This window comes from Solea solea, chromosome 5, assembly GCF_958295425.1.
Source record: "Solea solea chromosome 5, fSolSol10.1, whole genome shotgun sequence".
NCBI lineage: Eukaryota > Metazoa > Chordata > Actinopteri > Pleuronectiformes > Soleidae > Solea > Solea solea.
The window spans coordinates 29598197-29613086 of record NC_081138.1 but is presented as its reverse complement, the minus strand read 5'-3'; the positions used below and the strand labels follow the sequence as shown (position 1 = coordinate 29613086).

The 14890-nt window shown below is 41.4% G+C and overlaps 2 protein-coding genes across 2 annotated transcripts; both read left to right on the top strand.

Annotated features, from left to right (window-relative positions):
- Positions 1 to 694: 694 nt before the first annotated feature.
- Positions 695 to 5744, top strand: LOC131459752 (neuritin-like protein). Its single transcript, XM_058629830.1, has 3 exons — positions 695 to 908; positions 1917 to 2064; positions 4157 to 5744. Exons 1-3 carry the CDS (start codon positions 851 to 853, stop codon positions 4458 to 4460), a joined length of 510 nt encoding a protein of 169 aa, XP_058485813.1. The 5' UTR covers positions 695 to 850; the 3' UTR covers positions 4461 to 5744.
- A 1663-nt stretch (positions 5745 to 7407) lies between these two features.
- On the top strand, positions 7408 to 14157 carry LOC131459669 (putative sodium-coupled neutral amino acid transporter 8). Its single transcript, XM_058629695.1, has 10 exons — positions 7408 to 7784; positions 9710 to 9908; positions 11096 to 11246; positions 11339 to 11443; positions 11546 to 11603; positions 12222 to 12336; positions 12422 to 12569; positions 12667 to 12869; positions 13332 to 13383; positions 13627 to 14157. The coding sequence occupies exons 1-10, from the start codon at positions 7596 to 7598 to the stop codon at positions 13727 to 13729; spliced, it is 1323 nt and encodes a 440-aa protein (XP_058485678.1). The 5' UTR covers positions 7408 to 7595; the 3' UTR covers positions 13730 to 14157.
- Positions 14158 to 14890: the final 733 nt, after the last annotated feature.

Here is a 14890-nt window from a genome sequence, read left to right as displayed (position 1 = left end):
CTGATATGCCCTCGCAAAAAATTACTCTTCTCGAAATTCACTTTCCCATCAGCAGATGAAACGGGGAGGAGATGAAGATAATCAGAATAAAGGAAATCATCACTTTTAAATAAAACCAAGGTGTGGAAGCATAAATCCTGAATTCAGGTTGCATTCCATTTACGTAGAAAGTGGTCACAGAATAGACCGTTTTATTTCATTTTTGTTAAAGACAAGCGAACTTTGAACTGTGACGTATTTCCAAAATATCATTCTTAGAAAAGTCAGAATTCTGAGATAAAAGTTAAAATTCTGAGATTAAAGTCAGAATTCTGAGATTGAAGTCAGAAAAAAAGTCAAAAAACAGTCTGATTTAATCTCGGAATTCTGACTTTATTTAATCTTAGAATTCTGACTTTAATCTCAGAATTCATGCTGTTTTATTTATTTATTTAAATTTTTTTTACATGTGGCCCTAATCCTTTTCTGTACCACACACACACACACACACACACACACAGTTAAATTCTGCTGTATGTATTTGATCCGTTTAAAAATAAATAAATAAATGCTCTAAATACAAAAGACCGGAAATGAGAAAAGCTCTATAATCCATTGGTTTGCTGCTTCTGAGCTCCCTGTGGCTCCTGCCCCCCCTTCCCTCTTCTCCCCTCCCCACACACAAACACACACACACACACACACTTTGCATTACATCCCACTGTTAATCCAGCAGTCTGTGCATCGCTGTACTTTTACAATCTGATGAGTTCCCAGTGGACGGCAGGACTTTAATGCAGCTACATTGTGCGAGTCGTCGGCCGGTGGAGGCTTCACATCAGGAGACTGTGGTTCAAAGGTGGGACTCAAAATGAGGAGGTGTCAGCCGGGCACAGCGGTGAAGCTGCTGCGTGTCGCTCTCTGCCTCGGTGAGGACGTTTTTCTGCTCTCCAGTTGTTTCTGAGTTTGTTTGTGTGTGTGTGTGTGTGTGTGTGAGAGAGAGTTTGTGTTATCTACATCGACAGATGGTTGAAATTGAACAGTATGACGAGGACTTGCTGTGACGTGGTGTGTTTGTTGTGATGTTTGCTTCAAAAATCATTTTTACTCCAGAGTTTGCCTGTAGAAATCCTGGAAAAACATTTATATTGTGTCAATCTATAGCATATAGCTATTTTGATGGTATGAGGATTGTAGGACTTCATGATGCCACTTTTTTTATTATCACTTAATCTTATCTTTTTTTTGTTGTACTACTGTTGTAGTTTATAATATTTTAATCCCATGGCAGATGGACTAGAAGGCAAAGACTGACTAACTAACTTGCAAAGGGTTGAGGTTACAAATTAACCAACCAATCATTTAAAAAGTAGTCAACCAACCAACTAAGTAAGTCATTTTAAAGATCATTTATTTTTTTGGAAGTTATAGGCACAGCAGAACTAATTAACTAACTTAGGGTTGGGGAACAACTCAACCAACCAATCTGACTGACTGACTAACTAACTAGTCCACCCACCAATCATCTAACTTACTAAGTGACTGATGGATTTACTAAGTAGTCAACCAACCAACCAACTAACTATAATTTCTGATCATTTATTTTTTTGTAAGTGATGGGGCCTTTTAAGCTTACTTAATAACTAAGTAAGGGGTAATGTTGGGGTTACAGGTCAACTAACCAAACATCTAACTACCTGAATGGCTGATGGATTTACTAAGTAGTCAACCAACTAACTGACTAACTTTGGCAAAAGCATTTTAGCTGAGTCATGTTTGAGCTGTTTATTACAACAATATTTGTTACACCGTTGGTGAATTATGTGTTTTTGAAATGACTTGAGCTTCCTACGTTCATAAATGATCTAAAACTGACTAATATCATATCAGAACTCAAGTTTCTCCCTAATTTAAACACATATTGTTACTCTCGGCAGGTCTGGTCCCAGCGTGTTTCGGAGCTGCTATTCCCGGTTCCTGCGGCTCCATCTACAAGAGTTTTGCTCAGTGTTTGCTGACACTCGGAGACAGTTTGGTGGAGACGCAGAAAGACCAGAGCGCGCAGGACATCGACGCAGTCTGCAGGTGTGTGTCTATCTACTCTTACTATCTGTAGAACCTTTTCTGCTGATTACTCAACTTGGCCTTGCATGTTCCCCCGTGTGTGCGCGGGTTTTCTCCGGCGTCGGCGAGAGCGAAGGTTACAGAGAAAGGAAGGAATTAACCGCCCATCTCGCCTTGTTCACTGTTTGTTTTTCTGATTCAATACGTGTTAGCTTATTGAGAGATACAGCGCCACCTATGGAGGCAGAGTCAGACGTACGCGGCCAATAAATCTTTTCTCTCCTCGGCATGTATACTCTGACAACTTGTCCGATTGCACCGTCTTAACGCCCTCGTATACTTCTGTGCACATGCCTCGCACACCAAAGTGCACGTCGCAATCATCTAACTTACTAAGTGACTGACTGACTGACTGACTAACTAAAGGTTGGGGTTACAACTCAACCAACCAGTCATCTAATTACCTGACTGATTGACTAACTAGTCAGCCAACCAATCATCTAACTTACTAAGTGACTGACTGACTGACTAACTAAAGGTTGGGGTTACAACTCAACCAACCAGTCATCTAATTACCTGACTGATTGACTAACTAGTCAGCCAACCAATCATCTAACTTACTAAGTGACTGACTGACTGACTAACTAAAGGTTGGGGTTACAACTCAACCAACCAATCATCTAATTACCTGACTGACTGACTAACAAGTCAGCCAACCAATCATCTAACTTACTAAGTGACTGACGGAGTAGTCAACCAACTGACTGACTCACTATATTTTCTGATCATTTATTTTTAAGTGAGGGTCTTCTAAAGACATGACAGAACTAACTAACTCACTAGCTTATTACTTATTATTACTTACTTACTTAATAACTAAGGGTAAGGGCTGGGGTTACAAGTCAACTAACCAACCAATCATCTAATTACTTGATAGACTGACTTACTGGCTGACTGCCTGACTGACTAACTAGTCAGCCAACCAATCATCTAACTTACTAACTCACTGACTGACTAACTAAAGGTTAGGGTTACAAGTCAACCAACCAATCATCTAACTTACTGACTGACTAATTAACTAACTAACTAACTAACTAACTAACTAAGGGTTGTGGTTACAACTCAACCAACCAATCATCCAATTACCTGACTGACTAACTAGTCAACTAACCAATCATCTAACTTACTAAGTGACTGTGACCTCCACATGTATACTCTGACTCTGCAACTTCTCTGAATGCCTTTCTTGAGGCCCTGGTACACTTCCGGTCACATGGCGCGCATGCCGAAGTGTGCGCCGCATAACGCGGACCCTGGTGTACTCGCGCACCACTGTCCCAGTATCTGACATCACCATCGGGTGGCGGGACAAGTCTGGACTCATTCCTACCAAAGAAGAAGTCTGGTCCGTCGGGCAGAGGAGTCAGGGGGACAGCGGGTGTTGTCGAAATGTTTTTTCTGCTTGGTGAGCAGCTTAATACTCCACCTACTGGTGGGGGGGCGGAAATTCAGTTCTTTGCAAACCGTGTGCAGAAGTATATCAGGGCCTTTAGTCGGACTATGGCCTTAGCTCATTTAAAATGTACTGAGTGGCAGCAGCTTTAAAGGGATAATTCAGATTTTTGAACATTAAGTTGTATGACACAGACCTCAGGAGTAGAGTGGATGTGACGTTCGAAAAGTGGTTCTGGGAGAGAGTTTGGGACACATAACTAATGGGTTTTAAAACACAAACTTGCATGCATATGTTATGTTAACACTATTAAATTTAAAAATAAACCTCTGCCCAATAGTTTGGCACTATTTTCTGGCCCGTATCACTACGCTGCACAGGTCACAAGTCGCGGTGTTTCAGCTGTTTTAGTCAGAGCGAGTGAGGGAAATGAAACAAACAAACACGTCTGACGATGAAACTGATGAAGACGAACCGTGTTGAGAAAATCCATCAGGTTCATTCCGAACCAGGCAAGATCTCTGAACCGGAGCCTCGTTAACTGATTGAACAACGACGCATCCACTCTACTCCTGTGGGTCTGTGTCATACAACCTGATGTTCAAAAATCCAAGCTCTCCCTTTGACCCTGACATGTCCCGCTGTCCTGGTTCTGTGAAGGTCCTGGAATGCCTTCCATGTCTGTGCAAACGCAGCTCTGGCCGGCTGTCCAGGAGACGCAGCCGCCGTCTGGGAGTCTCTGAGGCAAGAGTCCAGGAAGACGCAGTTCTCCGGGAACCTGTACGACATGTGCGCCAGCCGCACTACCCTTCCGCCCAGCACCGCGCCCGCACCCGCGAGCCCACCGACCTCCGACCAGACCAATCAGGAGACGCTGAAAGGGCAGACGCGCAAGCACAGCGCCACCTTCAGCACACTGCTGCTCCCTGCATGCATCACACTACTGATCGTGATCAGGAGTTAGTTCTCGAACACACACACACACGTGGTTTTTTCACCACGCCACAGATGCTGCTGTCTTTGTGACACACGCGTGTTTAAATCATCGCTTTCTTTAATCATATGCATGTCGTTTACTTTTGACCCAGCGAGAGAATTCCATCAGTAATACTGGATGATTGTAATGGACAAGAGAGCATGTCAGGATTTTTGTTTTTTTTGTTCTTTTCTAAAATGCCAGGTGTTCAGATTTGCTGGTGATCCAATCAGAGGATGAAACATTAACTCATTCACTCTCCATTTGACTGGTTTTAATGTCAGAGAATTAGATTTCTGCATGGAAGGATTCAACTGATGAAAACTCTTGTCGTCAGTAGTTTTCCTGCCCCTTAAAAACACAATCATAATGTTGTTTTATTTTTATTCTGTAGCTGGATACAGTTAAGCTTTTAGTTTAGCTAAAAGAAATTGGATATGATTATGGTAACAAATACCAATTTACAATACAAACTTTCTTGCAGCTGTACATGTATACAGTATAGTAATCTTTGGCCATCTCTCTTTGATTAAATACTGATTAATTCATATAGATAATTTGCATTAGCCACACTTAGTTTCAGCTCTAGAGCTTGAAGAGAGATGATTAGACGCAGAAACTACACTCTCTTCAAGGTCGTCTCCACAGAAGTCACAGCCCAGGTTGGATTTTTAAGCATTTCCAGTTTGTATCTTTGTATCTTCTAATGACAGATGATTGTATGTGTTACACACACACACACACACACAAACGAGTGACTAGTGACTTGTAAAGCAGTTGTTTTCAGTGTAACTGAATCATTAGAATCAGTTCATTCAAAACTATATGTTCAGTACTTCCTCCATGACACAGTCACTGGACTGAAATACAGCAGCAGGGGTTTGTGATGCAGCTAAATACACCAAACTCTTCTGTTCAATGTTGAGATTTTAGACATTTTCCTGGTAATTGTTGGAGATTGACCCGCGTTTTGTAGGATTGTTAAGTCTTTTTAACTGATCTACAGTTCGCCATTGTTCGGCTTGATTCTTGTGTCAGGCGTCTCTTCCTGTGACGGCACTCTGACCAATCAATGGCCGGCAGTCGGACGACATCACGCATATAGTATCGCCTCAGCTCGCTTGGAACCTCACCAGAGCAGATACTAAAAATAAAGTAGGTTATTATGCGAGTAGAAACGCAACCTAACCGGGCAGGGCCGCGTCGAGCTCGTAGAAACACAACATATTTCCCTCAGTACTGAGCTGTCTTCAATAAATTCATCAAACTTAACTCATCACGGACTCCACAGACTTCTTGCCGTCTTTGAGGTTGTCACCTCATACAATGGCTTTGTTGACATTTGTAGTGTGTGTGTGTGTGTGTGTGTATATATATATATATATATATACATATACTGTATATATGTATATATATTATATATGTGTGTATATATATATAAAATATATGTTTATGTGTGTATATACAGTATATAATATATGTGTATATAATATATATTATCTATCTATAATATATGTGTGTATATATATGTATATGTGTGTATATACAGTATATCATATATGTGTATATATATATATTATCTATCTATAATATATGTGTGTATATATATAATATATGTATATATGTATACACACATATATTATCTATCTATAATATATGTGTGTATATATATAATATATGTATATATATACATATATATATATATATTACTGAGCAACAACAAAGTAATAGTCCTTTGTCGTGTCTTTTGCACTCTCTTAAAAAAAAAAAGAAAGAAAATCTTCCGATGATCACGATCTACATAATTTTTTTTATGTTACCTTACAAAAAGAAGGACAAAGAGGAAATATCTTTGAAAGGCTGCGCAGAGGATCAGCCGCTACATCTCTGAACTCTCCCCGGAGTGCGTTAGCTGTCCTCTAATCTCTTCGTCAAGCGTTTGCCTCAAGAGAAGAAATCTGCGACGTCACCACGACATCCAGCTGCTGTCGAATTGTTTAAGATACAAACAAAAACAAAAAAACAAAGGCGATTTCTCATCCTCTCTGCAGCGATCATGTGACCTCTGCACGGTAACAGATGGCGAGTGACATGAAACATGGCCGGGATTATGAATTCCACATGTAGTCGACACACAGATATCCGGGAAAGAGACAAACGAGGGCAATCCTATAAGCTGAACAGTGCACTCCCTGTGGAAAAAATATTAAATAAGTGTATGAAATGAATGTTGAATGCACGGAAAGTAAACAATGGCCTATGGACACAGCTGTCTGGTGATTAAATATACACAGAGAGCTTGTGAATCAGCAAACACGGACAAATACAAAATAAACTAGGACTGCAAGCAGTCATGATGGAGCCCTCGCGGCTGCAAGCGTCCCCCATGCAAGTCTGGGAGTGCAGCAGTTCCCTGACCTCACTGTCTCACTCATTTACGTAGGGTGCAAATTGCCAAAATGGACGCCAAAGTTCAAAGTGTCAGACTTTCAGTTGAGTTGAGGCCATGGTTACGGTCGACTTTTTTCTTTGCCTTGGTCTATAACGTCTTCCCAACAAGTTTTGGGAAATTCGGTTGAACAAAATTTTGCCTCTGTTTTCACCTTAGGGGGCGCTATAGACCTAATCTCCATGCAAACTTTCAAGAGTTATTATGCACACTTAAATCTTAACTAAAGGGTTGGGGGAAAAAGTCCAGCGCCCCACCTGTGGGTCCCGACCCAAGAGTTCAGCAGCTTCTTCAGAGCTGTATCTCATCAATCAAATGCCTTTAACCATTGTTCAGTGTACGCTGACATTAAATAGTTCTTCAGTGGTCTAATGTACAGTATGTCAGGGAGACAGACACGAGGGGTGGGGAGCAGTGGACACAGGCAAACATACTCACTTTAGTGCCAAATATTTCACCTCACAGTGAAATGTTAAATAGTCAAAAAGTCCAATTAGACCACGTGAGTCGTGGCGGCAGGTCTAATATATATTTGCATGTGTGTGACACCTTGACTACAGCTGCTGCTGTGGAACGTCACTTACACACAGAGTGAACATTCGTGTCAGAGCCTCTGGTTGCTGGTGTGTGTGAGTGTGTGAGTGTGTGAGTGCTGGAGCTGGTTCTTCTGGATCATGGAGGAATTGGCCCGGGAGAGCATCAGCCTTCTGGCCCGCTCCGCGTCCCATGCGGATCCTCCGCGGCTTGGTTCCTTAGGGGCAGTGTTCATCATGCTGAAGTCTGCACTGGGAGCCGGGCTGCTCAACTTCCCCTGGGCTTTCCAGAAGGCAGGAGGAGTGAACACTGCCATCACTGTGGAGATGGTGAGTCCACAAAACCTGCTGCTAATAAACTGAATCATACACATTTGTGTAGTGTGTGTGTGTTGTACAAGTATTATCCTGTAAATGTAGTGGAGTAAAAGTAAGAAGAAAAGCTGCTAGAAATATAAACAACAAAGTAAAGTACAGATATGTGAATTTTGTACAGTAACAAAGTATTTGTACTTTGTTATATTACAACACTGCAGTACAGTGTAGAATATTATAATATGGTACTTATTGTGTAATAGGGAATAACGTTAATACCTTCTTATTTCTTATTTCATAATCCCTAAGTCCTAGCTTTTGTATGTATTGTATGAATTTTCAAATTACTTCAAAGATGATGGTTTGGCTTACGTACAATTCAGTCATATAAGTTTGTGCATGAGGATGAACATTAACCAACCCATGCCAACCGTTCTGTAAAATACAGATTTGTGCTGTATTTTAAGATAAAAGATGTGTACTTTGTTCCTTATTTTTGAACCAAGACAGAAAAATGACAGATTAGTCCACTAATTAAGATTCGTATGAAGAGCTCCTTTTCCACCATCATATCCGTGTGGTTCATGTTTCCACCGCACCTCTGAGGTCTTGTGATCCGGTGGCGGATCGCTTGTCATTAGCACTTTTGTCCTGTGTGGTGTGCAAAGCTCCTTTACAACGATACGAGTCTCCAAAATCCTCTAATATAACACCAGTAAAAAGTTACTAGAGTTGTTGCTAGTGGCTTTTTTGAAGAAGCGCCTCTAGGGGGCTCTGAATACGCTAATTAGAGCAACAAAGTCGCTAAGTTTGTAACACTGAAACAGCCGCAAATTAGCACACAGTCCCAACCCTCTAGAGTTCCTGGAAATTTAAAAGTTCACTAGTCACGAGTAGGTACCTCTTTCGGGGAAAGTTAAGGGGTCAAAGAAAGGTTTTTCCCCGGGTAATTTCCAGTGAACTGACCTCTGCTGTAATGAAACACCAAAGATAGTTTAGTATTTAAGCTAGCCTGAGGATGAACGTGAACACCCCCATGCTTTATTAGTGAAACGCAATAGTTATTATACTGCTAGTTTGGCTAACTTTATCTGAAGTAGCCGTTCTGAACTTCTGTGTGTTATTAGCAAGGGTCATTTCACTTTAATCATCATGCTAGCTTATAGTTTGGCGAATTTGAGCTACAGTTTGCTCTTTAATTGTTGTGTTTCAACCTTCCTCATGCTAGCTTACCTCACAGGTGAGAGTTCAGCTAACTTTTGTTACTGTTTAATTTTTGTGTTTAATTAAAAAGCTGGCATCAGTTCACAACCATCCTCTTGCTGTAGCTTACCTCACTGACAGTTTGGCTAACTTAATCTGCAGTCTACTCTTCTGTTAACAAAGCAGGGGTGGATTTATGTCCTTACGTAATGTTAGCTAGCGCCACAGGTGATAGGTAGCTGCAATTTCTTCTCTAACTGTTCTGGAGAATGAACAAGCTCCTTCATGTGGCTGAGATGTAAACTCTCAATATCTATCTTATGTAGAAGTCTGGATAAAAACCTGTTAATATCTCTCCCACATTGGAGGGTCCAAATACTTTACATCCCCAGCTTCCGTAAAGTGTTTCACGAGTGCGGTTAGTTTTGTGCATGGATATTATAGACTCAGGACCCCTTTGTCTCTCCTTGGTGTGAAAGAGGCTCATCTTTTTCACAGGTAAGCTCTAATGAACCTTCTGAACTTTCTTTGCACTGCATCTACTGACAGCGCGTGTGTGTATGAACAAACACATGGGCTTTCCAAAATCAGTCCAAGGGGCCCATCAGGTCCAGAAGCTCCCAGACGGGAGCCAAGGATCTAGAATCTCTGATTCACTTGTTACTCTTTTGATTCAGATTCAAGTGACTGTTTAAATGTTTGTGTTTTCTCCACAATCTACTTGGTGTCTCTGCCAGGTTTCTCTTGTGTTCCTCATTAGCGGCCTGGTCATCCTTGGTTATGCATCGTCCGTCAGCAGACAGAATACCTATCAGGACGTGGTGAGGGAAGTGTGTGGACAAGCCGTGGGTCAACTGTGCGAGGTCTGTTTCTGCTTCAACCTCTTCATGATATGCGTGGCCTTCCTGGTGGTGGTGCAGGACCAGCTGGAGAAATGTAAGAACCAGAATAACTACAATAGACCATAGTATTTGGATTTTCTCATTTTCTTTCTTGTGTATTAAACCAAGATTTTTGTGAAGGTTCTCAGTCTCAAAGGGTTCATCAGGTCATTGCCGTCTTCAGTAGTTAGCTGTAGATGACTGGACTTGAAGATGTTTCACCTCCTCATCAAAAAGGCTTCTTCAGTTCTCATTAACTGGTTGAAAGACATGAAGTAGTGACGCTTGGCGAGTGAAGTTGATTATTTAAAATATCGATATTTACCCTGGTGTATCGATTATCGTATTGCACATGGAAGGACAACGATATATACAGTATATTACACCAAATTGATATTTTGACCCTGCCCCAATATGAACAAAGCTTCTAGGAAACACCGTTCCTATCATATTCTTTGTATAATATCTTAATAAGCCAAAAAAGGTAAATATATGACATGATTTATGTGAGGACAATATGACATGTAACAAACATAAACATACAAACGAGAGCTTTAGGGTTCCTGTTGGACACACTTCCCTCATTTGCTGCTCATCATCAGTGCTCTGTTTGAATGTTTCCATGTTGTCAAAGGACTCGAATGAGTTAAGGATTAATTTTGCAACCATTTCCAATATCAGAGAAAAAATTAATCTCTCTCAGACCACAAATCAGCCGCACTTTAATTTTCATTCCAGCCAGCATCAGGGTAAACATGTGACCTTATTTTTGTAATTTTGCTGTGTAGTGGAAATTAAGCTTTTGTAGACTGGTGGACAAGAAGGGTAGCTGAGGATCTGGACAAAGTGTCTTCAGGAAAGTAACGCCTCCAGGCAGCTATTGTATTTCAGACGTAGAAGACGATTGGTGCTTTGGTCGGCACGGCGCGACTCGGAACATTTATTTTTACTTTTCCATTAACGATCATGCAGGAAGTACTGAAAACACAAAGATTCTTCTACCGACCTCTTGTACTTAAGCCTTAACAACAAATGCTTCTGCAACATTCATGTTGGATGTTCTGTTGAAAATGATTCCATATGTTCATTTACCACCAGAACCCAAAATGCAAATGAATCAGTTTTTCATAGACGTCCTCGTACGATCGTTGTCTCGCTGTCGTTGTGTATAACCCTGAACATGTGCCGCAGCTGATGAATAATCTAATATTACATCTTTTTGTTTTGCTTCAATCTCCCCAGTGTGTGTTTCTTTATATGAAACCGTGACCGGTGAGGGAGAAATGCCGTATCACTGGTACACCGACCAGCGGTTCGCCCTCTTCATCATGTGCCTCGTCATCATCCTACCACTGTCCATCCCCAAAGAAATCGGCATCCAGAAATACACAAGGTGCACAGCAACACACACAACACATACTCAGCCTGACATCCAGCTGAATGTGAGTCCTAACTGTCTCCTCCTCCTCCTCCTCCTCCTGTCAGTGTGCTGGGGACGTTGGCTGCGACGTATCTGTGCATAGCAGTGATCGTCAAGTATTACCTGATGGACAGTCACCCAGCCATAATCACTCCAGAGCCCAGACAAGGGTCAGTCACACTGGGATTTAATTAATGCACGAGTGTATTAAACATTTGTATGTGCATCAGTAACAGAGCGTGTGCGTGTGTGTGTGTGTGTGTGGTTTTCAGTGTGAGCTCATGGGCCTCGATGTTCAGTGTTGTACCGACCATCTGCTTTGGCTTCCAGGTACGATCATGTGGTGTATGAGGTCATCTATCTATCTATCTATCTATCTATCTATCTATCTATCTATCTATCTATCTATCTAGTATATTGTGATAATATCGTATCATGACTTAAATATCGTGATGATACCATATTGTGGTATCTCTGGCGATTCTCGCCCCTAAAGTCCATTATCCATTCATCATCCATCCATCCATCCATCCATCCATCCATCTATCCATCATCCATCATCCAACATCCATCCATTTGTCCATTTATCTGTCCTTCCATCATTCATCATCCATCCATCCATCGACAGGTCATCAGACTCATCAAAGGGCCAAAATACCGAGACAACCATTGGCACATATCATACAATTAACTTGAATGTGAAAATGACAAGATAAACTAATTCCATTTCTTACAGACTAGTGCCACCTGAAAGGAAGCCAGCGTTTCCCCATGTATTCTGAGCTTAATAAATATCCAGCTATCTTCTATTACTTACCCTTTGGTAGTTGGAGTTAGTCACCGTTGACAGCCTAGCAGTTTTTAGACATAAAGTTCTTGGAGTGTCCATGAAATTGGGTGCGGATACAGTATTTTAACTCGTACCACCACTGTGTCGTGTGTTTGCAGTGCCATGAAGCTTGTATAGCAATCTACAGTAGCATGGAGAACCAGAAGATCTCCCACTGGGTGGTGATCTCTGTTCTCTCCATGTTCTTCTGTTTGCTCGTCTACACGCTGACGGGTGAGTCCAACTCTAAAATATAGTCCTCACTTCCCGACAGACTCACCGGTAAGACGCTAATCATTTCCACTCTCGATACGTCCAGGTGTGTACGGCTTCATGACGTTCGGACGAGACGTTGCCTCAGATATTTTGATGTCGTATCCAGGAAACGATGTGGTCATGATCATCTCCAGACTGCTTTTTGGGATATCGATTATCACCATCTATCCAATCATTCTTCTTCTGGGGAGGTCAGTCTTTCCTGAGTTGAGCTGTTGTGACTTTGTGTTTTTTTTTGTGTGTTTTTTTTTTGTTGAACAGTTTGTTTCTCTGTTGCGTGTCGCACAGATCGGTTATCCTGAACCTGATGTTACGAGTTCAGAGGCGTCGCCGGGGAATCGTGTTGCCCTCCTTTGAGACTCGCTGCAGGGTCGTTCTCACTGTGATCTGGATCGCCGTCACTCTTCTCATTGCCATGTTTGTGCCCGACATGGGCGAGGTCATCAGTGTCATCGGAGGAATCAGTGCCTTCTTCATCTTTATCTTTCCAGGTATCGAAACAAAAAAAACTTTTTTGGGGGGGCTAATAGACGTCGCCTTTTGCCACGAGCTGTGCACATTTCAAAGAAGCAACAGTTGACCCGTGCCATGTGTGGCTCCTTGCTCGGTCAGACTGTGGTTGTGTTAAGATAACCCTTGGCGTTAGCAAGACCCCAAATGCAAACACAAAAAACTTAAAAGTAAAAGTTAAATCAAAAAAATCAGTCCAAAAAAACAAAAAAAAAAACGACAGCAGGGCTTGGTCAATGACAAGATCTAAGGAAGTGGGAGGAATAAACGAAGTAGCTTTAAAAATCAAGGCGGCAGTGGAGACAGCCCAATCTTTCCACATCAAGATGTCGTGTCCTTTTCAATATTGTGTATTTTTATCTCATAGTGTCTTTATTCTTACAGGTTTACAATGCTGTCAATAAGTTTCTGATCGTGTGTGTGTGTGTGTGTGTGTTCTACAGGTCTTTGCTTAGTGTTCACGATGCAAACAGAACCTGTGAGTCCAAGAATCAGGTGAGTGCACTCTCCCAGTTAATCCAACCAATATCTAATTAACTGTCAGTGAAACTGAGACTCCTCATTTAGTCATTGAGTAGAAGTCGAGTTTCAAATAACAAATGAGTCAAAACTTTGGTTGAAATGGAGATTTCTGCTCAGGGAAATTGTTTGAGCTAGAACTGTATAACGGAAAAGCACCGTAAAGATATTCTGTATGTTACAGATTATTTTCAACTAAAACCATCCCCTCTGTCCCAGGCTGATTTTAACAGTGTGGGGTGTCATCACCATCGTGGTCGGAGCCTTCATCTTTGGACAGAGCACAACCATCGCTATCATGGAGCTCTTTCACAAGTTCTAAACCATCCCATCATCACTATCCGCAACACATGGGATCATTCCTGCAGCATTCATCTGTGTGATGCTTACAATAGAGATAAATTCACTTTTTTTAGTTTCATGTTACTTATTTATGTTTAAATGTATGGGTTTTATTGTGTCGCTTTACCAATAACAGTGAAAAACCAGCAATGTGTTGCCTTTGTGAACGTTTGTTTGTGCATACAAAGTGCAGGCAGGGGGCAGCATTGCACCACTGAGCGTTGTTTATTTATTTTGCACACAGTCATCCATTCAAGCACGTGTGTCACTGTGATAATGTTTATATTACTCAAATCTGACAATACCAGAATGACCATAGACGCTATTTTGACTGTAATTACAAATGATTTTTATGAATTCACATGGAATTGAATGCATTTATTAATTATATATTAATTACAAATGACATTTTGACTGGTCCTCACATCTTTAAAGGGTTTTTGGGGGTTAAGACCTGGTTTTAGTATAAGGGTTAGAACTGGGTGTACATTAAGGGGTTAGGCACTTAGTTATGATGGTTAAGTTAAATGACTAGGGAATGCATTAGGTCTAAAAGGACATTTTCACTGGTCTACACACCTTTAAAGGGCTTTTTGGGGTTAAGACCTGGTTTTAGGGTTAGAATTGGGTTTAGGTTAAGGGTTAGGGTGAGGCATTTAGTTGTGATGGTTAAGGTTAGGGTAATTGGGGCTATGGGGTGTCCTTGCTAAGTTTGTGTGTGTGTTTGTTTTTGTATGTGTGGCTTTGTGAGGACATTTTGGCTGGTCCTCACATCTTTCAAGGGATTCTTTGGGGGTTAAGACCTGGTTTTAGGACAAGGGTTACAATTGGGTGTAGGTTAGGGTTAGGCACTTAGTTATGATGGTTAAGTGAGTGTCCTCATTATATATGAAGGGCAAACGTGTGTGTGTGTCATAATCAAACATGTCATCATAGCCGTACTCAGAGCCTGGACTCGTCTGCTTACAAAGCAGAGGATCAGCTGTGTTACCCTCACATACATGTGCAAACTTTGTTCAAAAATAGGGCATTTAAACACACAGCTGCCCCTTTATCCACGCTTCAGTTCAGTTCTAGTTTTTTTTCCCCATCTTGTGCAGCATTAATGTCCTGAAGCGAGGAAAGAAAAACAAACTCAAAC

What these genes read in the sequence shown, in the direction of transcription:
- LOC131459752 (XM_058629830.1), top strand. Translation starts at nt 851, where the DNA reads ATGAGGAGGTGTCAGCCGGGCACAGCGGTGAAGCTGCTGCGTGTCGCT. An exon ending in GCGTGTCGCTCTCTGCCTCG is followed by an intron (nt 909 to 1,916) that starts GTGAGGACGTTT and finishes TACTCTCGGCAG; the next exon opens with GTCTGGTCCCAGCGTGTTTC. An exon ending in GACATCGACGCAGTCTGCAG is followed by an intron (nt 2,065 to 4,156) that starts GTGTGTGTCTAT and finishes GGTTCTGTGAAG; the next exon opens with GTCCTGGAATGCCTTCCATG.
- LOC131459669 (XM_058629695.1), top strand. Translation starts at nt 7,596, where the DNA reads ATGGAGGAATTGGCCCGGGAGAGCATCAGCCTTCTGGCCCGCTCCGCG. An exon ending in GCAGGACCAGCTGGAGAAAT is followed by an intron (nt 9,909 to 11,095) that starts GTAAGAACCAGA and finishes CAATCTCCCCAG; the next exon opens with TGTGTGTTTCTTTATATGAA. An exon ending in CTTCATCTTTATCTTTCCAG is followed by an intron (nt 12,870 to 13,331) that starts GTATCGAAACAA and finishes TGTGTTCTACAG; the next exon opens with GTCTTTGCTTAGTGTTCACG.